This window comes from Musca vetustissima, unplaced genomic scaffold (assembly GCF_032173495.1).
Source record: "Musca vetustissima isolate MV318-11 ecotype Yass unplaced genomic scaffold, APGP_CSIRO_Mvet_v1 utg17268, whole genome shotgun sequence".
Lineage (NCBI taxonomy): Eukaryota > Metazoa > Arthropoda > Insecta > Diptera > Muscidae > Musca > Musca vetustissima.
In genome coordinates, this window is record NW_026874290.1 from 146,138 (window position 1) to 160,539 (window position 14,402).

Below are 14,402 nucleotides of genomic sequence, written 5' to 3' on the forward strand. Positions count from 1 at the left end.
ATTTTTCAAAAAAAGTTTTTTGTGTAGCTTTTATTTTTCGAAAATGTTGTGCCCATTAATCTATATCGTCATCCACCTTAATGTATATTTTTTTTGCTTTATTTAAATTTAATTTGCGGTAAACATGACACAACTCAAAACTTGGTTCAAAATCATTTCAAACTAATTCGAAAATGTTTTGTTTTTTATTTTTACATTTATTTATCACAACAACAATAACCAAAAATAATAATCACATAATAATTTGTTTTTAAAACTTCATCATAGCATACAAAGAAAACAAGGCAATAACATAGAAAGTACTCCAGGCCGATGCAGAAGACCAAGCTGAGGATGATGAGGAAGAGTTTGCATATGGCCGTCCATCTGGTCCCATACCATATTGGGTATTCGTGGTTGAATAACTAAAAGGCCCCGGATAACCTGGCTGCCCAGGTTGTGGAGCACCAGGTGGTACGCCTGTAAAGCCGGGAGCTCCTGGGAAACCTGTGGGATTACCACCACTATAGGTGTGGCTGCGACCCTGCGCATCATTTACATTGATGTGGAAGCCACCATTACCGCCATAACCACCATAAGGTACCCCATTGGCATCTACACCACCATAACTGTAGCTAAAATCATTTTGTGGAGGTTGGCCTGGCAGGCCACTTGAACTTGACGATGACCAGGAACTGGCGCCGGTATTACCCCAGCCATTTTGACCTGTACCTGAAAATATATTTTTTCCATTTTCATTTTTTCTTGTGTTTCAAAATCAAATTTCTTTTTTGCGTCTTACCTGAACTCATTATAATTTGACTCACTAGCACGACACTTCCCAACAGACTGATTGACGGAATTGACGCTAACATCTTAACTTGCTCCCAGTTGTTTAGCGACTAGTATGGCTTGTTGTCGAATTTCGTGATTTTAAGCCTGACTCACATTTTTTGTGTTTCCTCAAAATTCACATCGAATCGTTTGCATTACTAAAAGTGAGAGGGAGAGAGAGGGGGCTAATGAGTTCAGAAAGTGGGTGGGAAGTAAACAGAGTCGGCAGGTAGGTAGACCGACGATGATGCACTGGTTTTGCTTGTAAACAAAAAAATTGTTCATCGAACGGGAGAGGTAGATTCCGTCATAGTTGTTAGGAAGGAAGGAAATTGAAGTGCTAAACTATTTTTTTGGCAGAAAAACAAAAAATATTAGGGGTATTCAGGAAAAAATTGAGATTTTTTTTAAAAAAGACCTGAGAATGTTTTAATAAAAAAATGAAGGAAAATTATAAAAAAATGGAAACTATTTTTAAAACAAATAAAAAAATATTTTTTATAAAAATATTATTTTTTTTAATTAAAATTTTTTTTAATAAAAAATTTTATTGCTTATAAACATTTCTTCAATAAATCAACGCATTGAGAAAACAATGTTTAAAGAATATAAAATTTTATTTTATTTTTATAAAAAAAATACAACAAATTGAAATGAATGAAAAATATTTTTTACTAAAAAAAATTAAAAGTATTTTTAATAAATCCACGATGTATAAACATATTTTTATAATAAATAAAAAATTTGCAAAAAAAAAAAATATTAAAAAAAAAACAATTTTCAAAAAAAATATTTTCAATAAAACGTTAAAAAATTTGTATAAAAATATTTTTTCAAAACTTTTATTGAAAATATTTTTTCAAAATTTTTATACAAAATATTTTTTCAAAATTTTTATAAAAAATATAACAATTTTTATAAAAATAAATAATAAAATAAAATAAATAAAAAATTTGCAAAAAAAAATATTTTCAATAAAACGTTAAAAAATTTGTATAAAAATATTTTTTCAAAATTTGTATAAAAATATTTTTTCAAAATTTGTATAAGAATATTTTTTCAAAATTTTTATACAAAATATTTTTTCAAAATTTTTATAAAAAATATCACAATTTTTATAAAAATGTTTTTTCAAAACCAAAAGAAAAAAACAAAAACAAAAAAATGTTTTCAGCAGATAGGGTGCTGAAATTTTGCATAGGGTTGTCTTTTGTCTGCAGGCAGGTCAAGCTCGAAAATGGGATTAATCGGTCCACGTTTAGGCATAACTCCCATATAACGGTACACCCCATTTTTCGGTATTTTGCGGTTCTTGAGCGCGTTTTTCAACTGAATACGCTGAAATTTAGTACATCGGGTCCTATTGGGTACCAAATGTCTCCACAAAAAATTAATTATATGGGTCCACTTTTTCTGGTAGTCCCCATATAACGGTCCTAATTTTCAGTATTTTGGGGAGTTTTGATCGTATTTTCCACCGAATTGGCTGTAATTTAGTATTTTGAGTTCTTAATAGGTACTCTACGCCAAAAATTATGACTAAAGGTCAATTTTTTCGGATAGCCCCCATATAAAAGTACATCCAAATTTTCGGTATTTTGGGGTTCTTGAACGCGTTTTTCAACCGAATGCGCTGAAATTTGGTACATTGGGTTTTTATTGGGTACTAAATGTATCCACAAAAAATTATATGTAGAGGTCCACTTTTTCTGGTAGCCCCAATATAACGGTACCTCCTAATTTTCCGGGATTTGGGAGTTTTGATCGTATTTTTCCACCGAATTGGCTGTAATTTAGTATTTTGAGTTCTTAATAGGTACCAAATCTCTCCACAAAAAATTGTGAATATAGGTCAATTTTTTCGAATAGCCCCCATATAAGTGTAACCCCAATTTTCGGTATTTTGAAGTTCTTGAGCGCGTTTTTCAACCGAATTCGCTGCAATTTGGTATTTTGTAGTCGTATATGGTAACAAATCCCCCACCAAAAATAATTAATATTTGCCCCCCTTTTTGTGGTAGTCCCCAAATAACCCCCTTTTTATACCCTTCACCACACTGTGGTACAGGGTATTATGTCTTTGTGCATATGTTTGTAACAGGCAAAAATAATCGAGATAGACCCATGGTTCCTTTTGAGAATATGCCTAATATTACTTTCTGAGTCGATTTATGCATGTCCATCCGTCCGTCTGTAGATGTTAAATTGTAAACAACGTACAGGTCGAATTTATGATCCGAATTGGATGATATTTGGCACAGGTCACTTATTTGGCCCAAGGACGAACTCTATTGAAATTGGGAAAAATCGGTTCAGATTTAGATATAGCTCCCATATTTATTTTCGTCCGATTTAATGTAAATGGTGCACCAAAATATCCATATATCTTCTCCGATTTCATCGAAATTTGGCACAGCGTACTGAATTAACACTAGAATGATATGTGCTATGTTTCGTGAAAATCGGTTCAGATTTAGATATAGCTCCCATATATATTTTTGTCCGATTTCAGGTAAATGGTCCACCAAAGTCCCTATATATCATTCGATTTGCACGAAATTTGGCACAACGTACTGAATTAGGTCCGGAATGATGTGTGCTAAGTTTCGTGAAAATCGGTTCAGATTTAGATATAGCTCCCATATATAGTTTCGCCGATTTTTAGTAAATAGTCCACTAAAGTCCCTATATATCTTTCGATTTGCAGGAAATGTGGCATAGGGTACTGAATTGAGTCTAGAGTGATGTGTGCTAAGTTTCGTGAAAATCGGTTCAGATTTAGATATAGATCCCATATATAGTATCGGCAGATTTTAGGTAAATGGTGCACCAAAGTCCCTGAAAATCATTTTATTTGCACGAATTTTGGCATAGCGTATGGAAATAAAGCCTAGAATGACGTGTGCTAAGTTTCGTGAAAATCGGTTCAGATTTAGATATAGCTTCCATATATATTTTCGTCCGATTTTAGGGGAATAGTGCACAAAAGTTACTTTATATTCTTCGATTTGCACGAAATTTGACATAGCGAACTGAATTGAGCCTAGAGTGATGTGTGTTAAGTTTCGTGAAAATCGGTTAAGATTTAGATATAGCTTCCATATATAGTGTTTTCCGATTTTATGTAAATGGTGCACCAAAGTCCCTATATACCTTTCGATTTGCATGAAATTTGGCACAGCGTACTGAATTAAGTCTAAAATGATGTGTGTTAAGTTTCGTGAAAATCGGTTCAGATTTAGATATAGCTCCCATATATATTTTCATCCGATTTAAGGTAATTGGTACACCAAAGACCCTATACATCTTTCGATTTGCACGAAATTTGGCACAGCATACTAAATTAAGTCTAGAATGACGTCTGCCAAGTTTCGTGAAAATCGGTTCCGATTTAGATATAGCTCTCATATATATTATCGTCCGATTTAATGTAAATGGTGTACCAAAGTCTCTATATATCCTTCGATTTGCACGAAATTTGGCATAGCGTAATGGAATAAGTCTAGAAAGATGTGTGTTAAATTTTGTGAAAATCGGTTCAGATTTACATATAGCTCCTATGTACAGTTTCGTCCGATTTAAGGTAAATGAGTCACCAAACTCCCTATATATCTTTCGATTTGCACGAAATTTGGCACAGCGTAATGAATTAGGCCTAGAATGATGTGTGTTAAGTTTCCTGAAAATCGGTTCAGATTTAGATATAGCTCCCATATATATTTTCGTCCGATTTAAGGTAAATGGTGCAATAAAGTCCCTACATATCATTCGATTTGCACGAAAATTGGCACAGAGTACTGAATTAGGTCCAGAATGATGTGTGTTAAGTTTCGTAAAAACGGTTCAGATTTAGATATAGCTCCAATATATATTTTCGTCCGATTTTAAGTAAATATTGCACCAAAGTCTTATTATATCCTCCGATTTGCACGAAATTTGGCATAACGTAATGAATTGAGTATAGAATGATGTGTAGTACGTTTCAGGAAAATCGGTTCAGATTTAGAAATATAGCTCCCATATATATTTTCGTCCGATTTTAGGTAAATGGTGCACCAATTTCCCTATATATCCTTCGATTTGCACGAAATTTGGCACAGCGTTCTGAATTAGGTCTAGAATGATGTGTGTTAAATTTTGTGAAAATCGGTTCAGATTTAGATATAACTCCCATATATATTTTCATCAGATTTAAGGTAATTGCTGCATCAAAGACCCTATATATGTTTCGATTTGCAAGGGTAGTGATTTGGTATAGGGTAGTGATTTAAGTCTAGAATGGTGTTGCTAAGCTACTGAAGTAATATAAATTAGTCTCTGGCAAGTTTCCCTGAAATCGGTTCAGATAGAGATATATAACAAACACGCGACGTCTGTTAGGATTCATGTGTTGAATATACCCAAAGTGGTGAAGGGTATCAATATTCAATAGTTATCTGATTTGTTCTGCGTTTTGGAATTTGTTCTAAGACTAATTTGTAACCATTTCACCTGCGGAGAATATCGAGACAAATAACTAGAACGTAAGGTTCGATAATGAACTATATGTGAACGATAGCCCGCATTTAGGCCTAGCCCCTGTGTGGGTGGTTCCAGAAGGAGTGGACCGATATTCCACAACTTCGAACTTGAACTACCTTTGGAAGAAATAATGAGATGGGCAATGTTTGGATTAAATCAAAATTTTCTGAAACGGATTTGGTCCAAAGAAACATGGGGTCAAGAACCAATATTTCGATGCGGCACATTTTCACCGTGTCAAAGTGTATATACCCTCATTAGCCATAAGGCTGAGGGTGTAATTATCCATTGAAAATTTTTAAATCTTGTGTTGTGGTTTACATATTAGGTTTGTAGAAATGTCGGTATAGGTCCACTTTTTGGTATGCTCCCTATATTTTAATTTCTAGTATCTCAGTCAGTATAACTATGGTGGAGGGTATCCAAAGTTCGGTCCGGCCGAACTTAACGCTTTTTCATTTGTTTCTTAATAAATCCACGCCTTGGTTTATCGCTCAAAACTATTGTTTTAATAAATCCGCTCCTTGCCTTGAAAATTATTTTTTAATAAATCCGCTCCTTGCCTTGAGAAATATTTTTTTAATAAATCTACGCCTTGGGATATGCCAAGATTTTTTGTTATTATCTATTTATTTATTTTTTAATTTTTGTTTATTTTTTCACAAAAAATTATTTTAAATATTTGGTTTCATTTCCCGATTTCCTAAATTCCGCAGATCAACAGTTCGCAAGATTCGCAATAATTTTCTCATATATATCAATGCCACGCAAATAGATATCGGCCTGCAAATATTCATCATTATCGTGTAGCAGCACCGGCGTATTATTCATGGGTGAGAAACCCAAGGCCGGAATGCCAACCTGGCGGATATAACGGCTATCGGTGCCACCAGTAAAAATTTGAGGTTTCAGCTTCAGGCCCCTGAAAGCAAAAGAGATAATTAGTATACCTGACTAATGAAAATATCGAAGTTAGTGCAAATTTACAATTCATCTGCAGCCCCCTTAAAGGCCACCCAATAGGGATTTGAATCATCTACGGCGGTGGCTGGAACCTTGGGTCTTTTTTGATCATAGGTCAGGTTGATATCACCACCAGCCTCCTCACACCATTTGTGGAGCTGAAAGGGAAGGAAATAAGGGACATATATTAGAGTTATAAAATGAGTCGGAACCTAGACCACTGTAGTTCCATTTCCGCTCCGGGTTTCCTTCTTCTATGAAAATTTAAAATTCCTTCCTGCCCCTACCTGCTCCTCAAACTCCTTGTGATCCACATCCAAGGCTAGGCGTACATCGAAACCCAACACCATTGTTGGTGGCACGACATTACTCTGCACTCCACCGCGCACCTGAGTCAAATTGATTGTGGTGACATCACCAATTGTCAGATCAGGATTATTTTCCAAACGTCGAACCTGTTGTTCACGCATTGACATCATTTTGTGGAGAATATAGGAGGCCTTCTCACCCACTGTATTCTTCAGCAGTAGGGAGCCATGGCCAGCTTGGCCATTGATGTTGAAATAAATTCCTGGAGGGAGGAGAAAAAAATTCAATAAAAAATCAGGAAAAATCTAAATTAAAAAAATGGCACCTAAAAGTATGCACCACCGGTAATGCAACTCCTAAAAGTAGGCACCACTTTTAATATATTTCCGAAATTTAGGATTTTTTAACAAAGAGAACAAATCGACACTATAGAATATGGAATTTTTATAACATAATTTATGGGTCCTAAAAGTATGCACCACTTTTAGTAGTACTCGGACCAATGCCCTTTTAAAAATTGAATACTTACGCCACACACTGCGCTCGGCATAAAACACCGGGAACTCCTCGGTGGGCGATGCCAAACCCTCATCCATGGAGAAGCCAATATTAAGGGACTTAAAATCGCTGGTGTTGACAAATTCACGCATGCCCAGGCCGCCACCCATTTCTTCATCTGAAAAATAAAATCCCATAAAAATATTTTTCTCCTTCAAATTCCACCATCACCTCTCACTCACCCGCCACAAAGGACACCAATATGGTGCGCTTGAACTGCACACCCTTCCGTTTCAGCTTACGCAGGGCACCCAGATACTGCATACCCACACATTTCATATCTTGGGCGCCACGAGCAAAAATCCTACCCTCCTCATCCATTTCGGCACCAAAGGGTGCATGTTTCCAACTCTCAGGGAAGACCGGAACCACATCCATATGGGAGTTCAATAAAATTGCTGGTAAACTGGGATCAGTGCCAGGCCAAGAGAGAACTACCACTGGATTATCTTTGTTCACGGGGTAGAAAACACGCATTGGCATCTCAAGGCTTTCCGATTGTTTTTTCAAGAAGTCCAAACATTTTGCTATAAGTATAAGAAAATATTAATTAAATAAAACCAGTAAGGAAAGTACTAAAGTCCGACTGGGCCGACTATATGATATCCTTCACCACATTGATAAAATCGGATGAAAATATATATTTGGGAGCTATATCTACATCTGAACCGATCTTCACGAAACTTAACACACATCATTCTAGACTCAATTCAGTACGCTGTGTCAAATTTCGTGCAAATCGGAGGATATATAGGGACTTTGGTGCACCATTTACATTAAATCGGACGAAAATATATATGTGGGAGCTATATCTAAACCGGAACCGATCTTCACGATACTTAGCGCACATCATTCTAAGCCTTATTCAGTACGCCATGCCAAATTTCGTGCATATCGAAAGATATATAGGTACTTTTTTGCACTATTTGCCTTAAATCGGACGAAAATATATATGGGAGCTATATCTAAATCTGAAACGATTTTCACGAAACTTAGCACATATTATTCTAGGCTATATTCAGTGCGCCCTGCCAAGTTTCGTTCAAATCGAAGCATATATAGGGACTTTGGTGCACCATTTACCTTAAATCGGACGAAAATATATATGGGAGCTATATCTAAATCTGAACCGATTTTCACGAAACTTGGCGCACATCATTCTAAGCCTTATTGAGTACGCCATGCCAAATTTCGTGCATATCGAAAGATATATACGTACTTTTTTGCACTATTTGCCTTAAATCGGACGAAAATATATATGGGAGCTATATCTAAATCTGAAACGATTTTCACGAAACTTGACACACATCATTCTGGACCTAATTCATTACGCTATACCAAATTTCGTGCAAATCGTAAGATATATAGGGACTTTGGTGCACTATTTGCTTTAAATCGGACCAAAATATATACGGGAGCTATATCTAAATCTGAACCGATTTTCACGAAACTTGGCACATATCATTCTAGACTCAATTCAGTACGCTGTGCGAAATTTCGTGCAAATCGAGGGATATATAGGGACTTTGGTGCACCATTTAGCTTAAATCGGACGAAAATATCTATGGGAGCTATATATAAATCTGAACCGATCTTAACGAAAATTAGCGCACATCATTCTAGGCTAAATTCAGTACGCTGTACCAAATTTCGTGCAAATATAAAGATACATAGGTACTTTGGTGCATCAGTTACCATAAATCGGACGAACATATATATGGGAGCTATATCTAAATCTGAACCGATCTTCACGAAAATTAGCACATATCATTCTAAGCTTAATTCAGTACGCCATGCCTAATTTCGTGCAAATCGAATGATATATAGGGACTTTGGTAGACCATTTACATTAAATCGGACGAAAATATATGTGGGAGCTATATTTAAATCTGAACCGATCTTCACGAAACTTAGCACACATCATTCTAGACTCAATTCAGTACGCTGTGCCAAATTTCATGCAAATCGAAGGGTATATAGAGACTTTGGTGCACCATTTACCTTAAATCGGACGAAAATATATATGGGAGGTATATCTAAATCTGAACCGATTTTCACGAAACTTAGCACACATCATTCTAAGCTTAATTCAGTACGCCATGCTATATTTCGTGCAAATCGAAGGATATATAGGGACTTTGGGGCACCATTTACATAAAATCGGACAAAAATATATATGGGAGCTATAAATAAATCTGAACCGATCTTCACGAAACTTGGCACACATTATTCTAGACTCAATTCAGAACGCTGTGCCAAATTTCATGCAAATCGAAGGGTATATAGAGACTTTGGTGCACCATTTACCTTAAATCGGACGAAAATATATATGTGGGAGCTATATTTAAATCTGAACCGATTTTCACGAAACTTAGCACACATCATTCTAAGCTTAATTCAGTACGCCATGTCAAATTTCGAGCAAATCGAAAGATATATAGGGACTTTGGTGGGCCATTGACATAAAATCGGATGAAAATATATATGGGAGCTATATCTAAATCTGAACCGATTTTCACGAAACTTAGCACACATTATTCTAGGCTTAAATCAGTACCCTATGCCAAATTTCGATTTTTTAAAAAATATTTTTTGAAAGGGGTGATTTTGTTTGTGTTTTTTTTTTTTTTTTTTTTTTAACGAACACACCTATTGTCTATCACATCATTCTTTTAATTATTTAATTGCTCCCAATTTTTTAATTTTTCTCACACTCTATAGGGCACCCACACACAGATACACCCATGTTTCACACATTGTCAAACTTACAATAATCCGGTTTCGGATGAACACTGGGTATCCGCAGGTATTCACGAAAATATTCAATTTCTTCGTTATTTTCCCACTTATTAGGCATGATGGTAGGGGTGTTTTCCGATCCAAAACGAAGTTAGATTTTATTTGCGATTTGAAAAAAATTTTGTTTAAGCTCCGCTTATTGACTTCCACTCGACAGTAACGTTGCAATTGCACTGATCTTCATTATGGGGTTTGGTTTTGTTTGTTACGGGGGCCAAACTGAAAATTTTCCCCATTTTAGATAATTTTTTTTTTCTCCGACAACAATAACAACATAATGACCATAAAACTGACAGATAAACAAATAAAAAAACCTGACAATCGTAGATTTCAATTTAAATATTTTTTTTCTTTTAATTCAACGCTTGGTCATAGCCGGGGGTTGGGCAGAGAGCGGTGTTGCGGGTCAGACCCACATTTGTATGAAAATTTATCTACCGCTGGAATCATTTGTTTAAGTGATCCGCAATTTGTGTTCGCTTGGTTTTGTTTTGTTCTCACTTAATTTATGTTTACTATCTCTCTATTCGTCACTGTTTGCGGTGCGGCGCTAAAACCCGCCGACGAAGTGCGATTACTGTGTCAAGCGACCACTACCATGTCACTCGAATGCGATGTCAACAACATTATCAGCAACAGCAAAAACAAAAAAAAAACATGTGAGGACAATTCTTATCAGAAGTCAAACAATGGCAGGTGGTCGTATTTTGGGGTTTAGGTGCATTAGTGAGGGAAATCGGAATGCTTAAAGGGTATCAGGAAAAATATTTTTTTTAAAAAATCCACGCCTTGTCTAGACTCTAAAAAATATTTTTTTAAAAAATCCACGCCTTGTCTAGACTCTAAAAAATATTTTTTTTAAAAAATCCACGCCTTGTCTAGACTCTAGAAAATATTTTTTTTAAAAAATCCACGCCTTTGCTAGGTCTCCTGAAAAAATATATTCTTTAAAAAATCCACGCCTTGCTAGGAGCCCCAAAAAATATTTTTTAAAAAAATCCACGCCTTGTCTAGACTCTAAAAAATATTTTTTTAAAAAATCCACGCCTTGTCTAGACTCTAAAAAATATTTTTTTTTTAAAAATCCACGCCTTGTCTAGACTCTAAAAAATATTTTTTTTTAAAAAATCCACGCCTTGTCTAGACTCTAAAAAATATTTTTTTTTAAAAAATCCACGCCTTGTCTAGACTCTAAAAAATATTTTTTTTTAAAAAATCCACGCCTTGTCTAGACTCTAAAAAATATTTTTTTTTAAAAAATCCACGCCTTGTCTAGACTCTAAAAAATATTTTTTTTTAAAAAATCCACGCCTTGTCTAGACTCTAAAAAATATTTTTTTTTAAAAAATCCACGCCTTGTCTAGACTCTAAAAAATATTTTTTTTTAAAAAATCCACGCCTTGTCTAGACTCTAAAAAATATTTTTTTAAAAAATCCACGCCTTGTCTAGACTCTAAAAAATATTTTTTTAAAAAATCCACGCCTTGTCTAGACTCTAAAAAATATTTTTTTAAAAAATCCACGCCTTGTCTAGACTCTAAAAAATATTTTTTTTAAAAATCCACGCCTTGTCTAGACTCTAAAAAATATTTTTTTAAAAAATCCACGCCTTGTCTAGACTCTAAAAAATATTTTTTTAAAAAATCCACGCCTTGTCTAGACTCTAAAAAATATTTTTTTAAAAAATCCACGCCTTGTCTAGACTCTAAAAAATATTTTTTTAAAAAATCCACGCCTTGTCTAGACTCTAAAAAATATTTTTTTAAAAAATCCACGCCTTGTCTAGACTCTAAAAAATATTTTTTTAAAAAATCCACGCCTTGTCTAGACTCTAAAAAATATTTTTTTAAAAAATCCACGCCTTGTCTAGACTCTAAAAAATATTTTTTTAAAAAATCCACGCCTTGTCTAGACTCTAAAAAATATTTTTTTAAAAAATCCACGCCTTGTCTAGACTCTAAAAAATATTTTTTTAAAAAATCCACGCCTTGTCTAGACTCTAAAAAATATTTTTTTAAAAAATCCACGCCTTGTCTAGACTCTAAAAAATATCTTTTTAAAAAATCCACGCCTTGTCTAGACTCTAAAAAATATTTTTTTAAAAAATCCACGCCTTGTTTACTTACTTACATATCTGGCTGGTGACAGAAATTTCGTTCCTGGCTTGTGACAGAACTTTCGTTTCATAAACCGATCTTAGAAAAGACTTCAAGGCGCTTCGGTCTATTGCGGAGTTTTTCCAATTTGAAAGACCATTTTCGGCAACATTGTCTTCGACTTGATCTTTACATCGTATTCGTGGCCTTCCCCTTCTGCGAGAACCATCAGCTGGTTCGCTTTTATTTGCCTTCTGGGCTGCGGCATCTTCATCCATTCTCACAACATGACCTAGCCAACGTAGTCGCTGCAGCTCAATGCGTCTAACAATGTCGATGTCCGAGAAAAGCTGTTACAACTCATTCGGTTCATTCGACGGCGATATTCACCATCAACGCAGGTCGGCCCAAAGATCTTTCGGAGAATTTTTCTCTCAAACAATCCAGGGGCTGCCTCATCTGCTTGCGTAAGTACCCCTGCTTCAGATCCATATAATAGCACGGGTAGTATCAGCATCTTGTAGAGTGTGAGTTTGGTCTGGCGGGAGGTGGCCTTGTTTCTAAACTGCTTACATAGACCATAGTGGCATCTGTTGGTCATCACAATCCTTCTCCGAATTTCAAACCTGATGTCATTCGGCTTAGTTATGACGGTACCAAGGTATATAAAAATCTTTGACTACCTCGAAGCTGTAGTTTTCAAGTTCCACAGTTGGTCCGAGTCTTCTGGACGTCTTGCGCATTGATACCATCAGCTTGGTCTTCTCGCCATTTACTGTCAGCCTCACTTTGGCAGACTTCTTCTCAATTTGTTCAAAGGTGGCTGCTACCGCTCTCAGTGTTCGACCCATTATGTCGATGTTATCGGCGTAGGCGAGTAACATGTGTTGTTTGGTGTACAGAGTTCTATTTCTAGTCACCTTTGCCTCTCGTATTACCTTTTCCAGCAGGATGTTAAAAAGGTCACACGACAAACCTTGTCACCCTGTCTGAATCTTCGTTCTGTATTAAACAGGCTCCGAGAGGTCCTTTACGACTGTATAAGTTAGATATGTTGACCTTCAACTTCCCGAGCTCAGTCAATCACGTTTGCTGGTTGACACAACGGGCATCTACTCAGCAAGTTCCCTCAGCGGAGACCGCAGAGTTCAGATGCCACCGGGCGGTGGTTGTTGTTGGTTTTTCTCACCTTGGTACATGAGAGATTCTTGCTCTCATTGGAAGTAGTGTAGTAGTAGTAATATACGACAACGATCCTCAGCGATCACCGCGATCCTCTGCGATTGCACTGAGCCCCAGCGTTCACTTGTCGTTTAGATTTGAAAGCGAAAACACCAAGGCCTCTGACGCCACACCAATTTACTAAGGTAAATTATTTGTTGTAATTTTGAAAAGAATATTCAATAAACCTCCCAATTATTTTTTAATACAAAACTAATCACCTTGTGTTCTCATTTATTTTCCATTTTTTTTTTGTTTGCATCACACCCCCATACAAACATTTGGTCGCATCGAGCCGGATTTGGAAAATTACCGAGAACTAATTGAAGTTTTTTCTCTTTTTACGAAGGAATCACCAACAAAACGCATCCCCCCTCATACCTTCATCAACTGAATTTATCACCATCACCTACTCATCCATACTCAACAAAAACAAGGTACGTAAGTTCAGTGTTTTTATTGTGAGCATAAAAAAAAAATATAAATACCGCAGTGAAAAAGTGTTTTTGTTTAAATATTTCGCGGTACTGGTCGCCTGTGTTACACCCTATTTATTGATATTGAGCCTTTTACAGTCCACTCAATTTAAATACTAACGAGAAAGTGTAAATAATTTATTGGCATTTTATTTCCGTCCCCTAATATTAAATTAATGTGAAAAAAAAATATAAATTTTTTCCTAATATATGCGGTTGTTTAAATAATATTCACCAACCAAGTGTTAGTGTTCATCGAAATAATCTGCCATTGTAGCGTACATCTATTGTGTTGGCTTTTTTAAATTGTTCACCTCTTCTTCTGCCTTGTTGAGAGATATTTTTCTTTTTATATTTGTCATAATTCTCAACAATAACAACACAATAGAACTCAAAACCGGTTTACTAACCAGCAAGCATACCAACAATTTATTTCTTTTCTCCCCACCTATCACTGTTGGTTCGTTGTCGTTGGTTTGCTCTAGCGTCATTCGACTAACAACAAACCTACCAACAATTTATTATTCTCTCCACCTATCACTGTTGGTTCGTTAGTGTTGGTTTGTTGTTATTGTGATAGTCGCTCACCCAACGCTGCTTGTGTTTTATTCCCTTTTGTGCGGTATTCGGTATTCAGCAACGCACA

At 35.6% G+C, this 14,402-nt stretch overlaps 2 protein-coding genes across 2 annotated transcripts; both read right to left on the bottom strand.

The window, feature by feature from the left end:
• Positions 1 to 250: 250 nt before the first annotated feature.
• On the bottom strand, positions 251 to 862 carry LOC133332292 (collagen alpha-1(X) chain-like). The gene is made up of 2 exons (XM_061540698.1): positions 782 to 862; positions 251 to 711 (listed from the first exon to the last, which is right to left on the bottom strand). The coding sequence occupies exons 1-2, from the start codon at positions 852 to 854 to the stop codon at positions 251 to 253; spliced, it is 534 nt and encodes a 177-aa protein (XP_061396682.1). The 5' UTR covers positions 855 to 862.
• A 5,189-nt stretch (positions 863 to 6,051) lies between these two features.
• On the bottom strand, positions 6,052 to 10,021 carry LOC133332303 (aminoacylase-1B-like). Its single transcript, XM_061540709.1, has 6 exons — positions 9,934 to 10,021; positions 7,347 to 7,691; positions 7,136 to 7,282; positions 6,585 to 6,868; positions 6,322 to 6,455; positions 6,052 to 6,256 (listed from the first exon to the last, which is right to left on the bottom strand). Exons 1-6 carry the CDS (start codon positions 10,019 to 10,021, stop codon positions 6,052 to 6,054), a joined length of 1,203 nt encoding a protein of 400 aa, XP_061396693.1.
• Between the last annotated feature and the right edge of the window lie 4,381 nt (positions 10,022 to 14,402).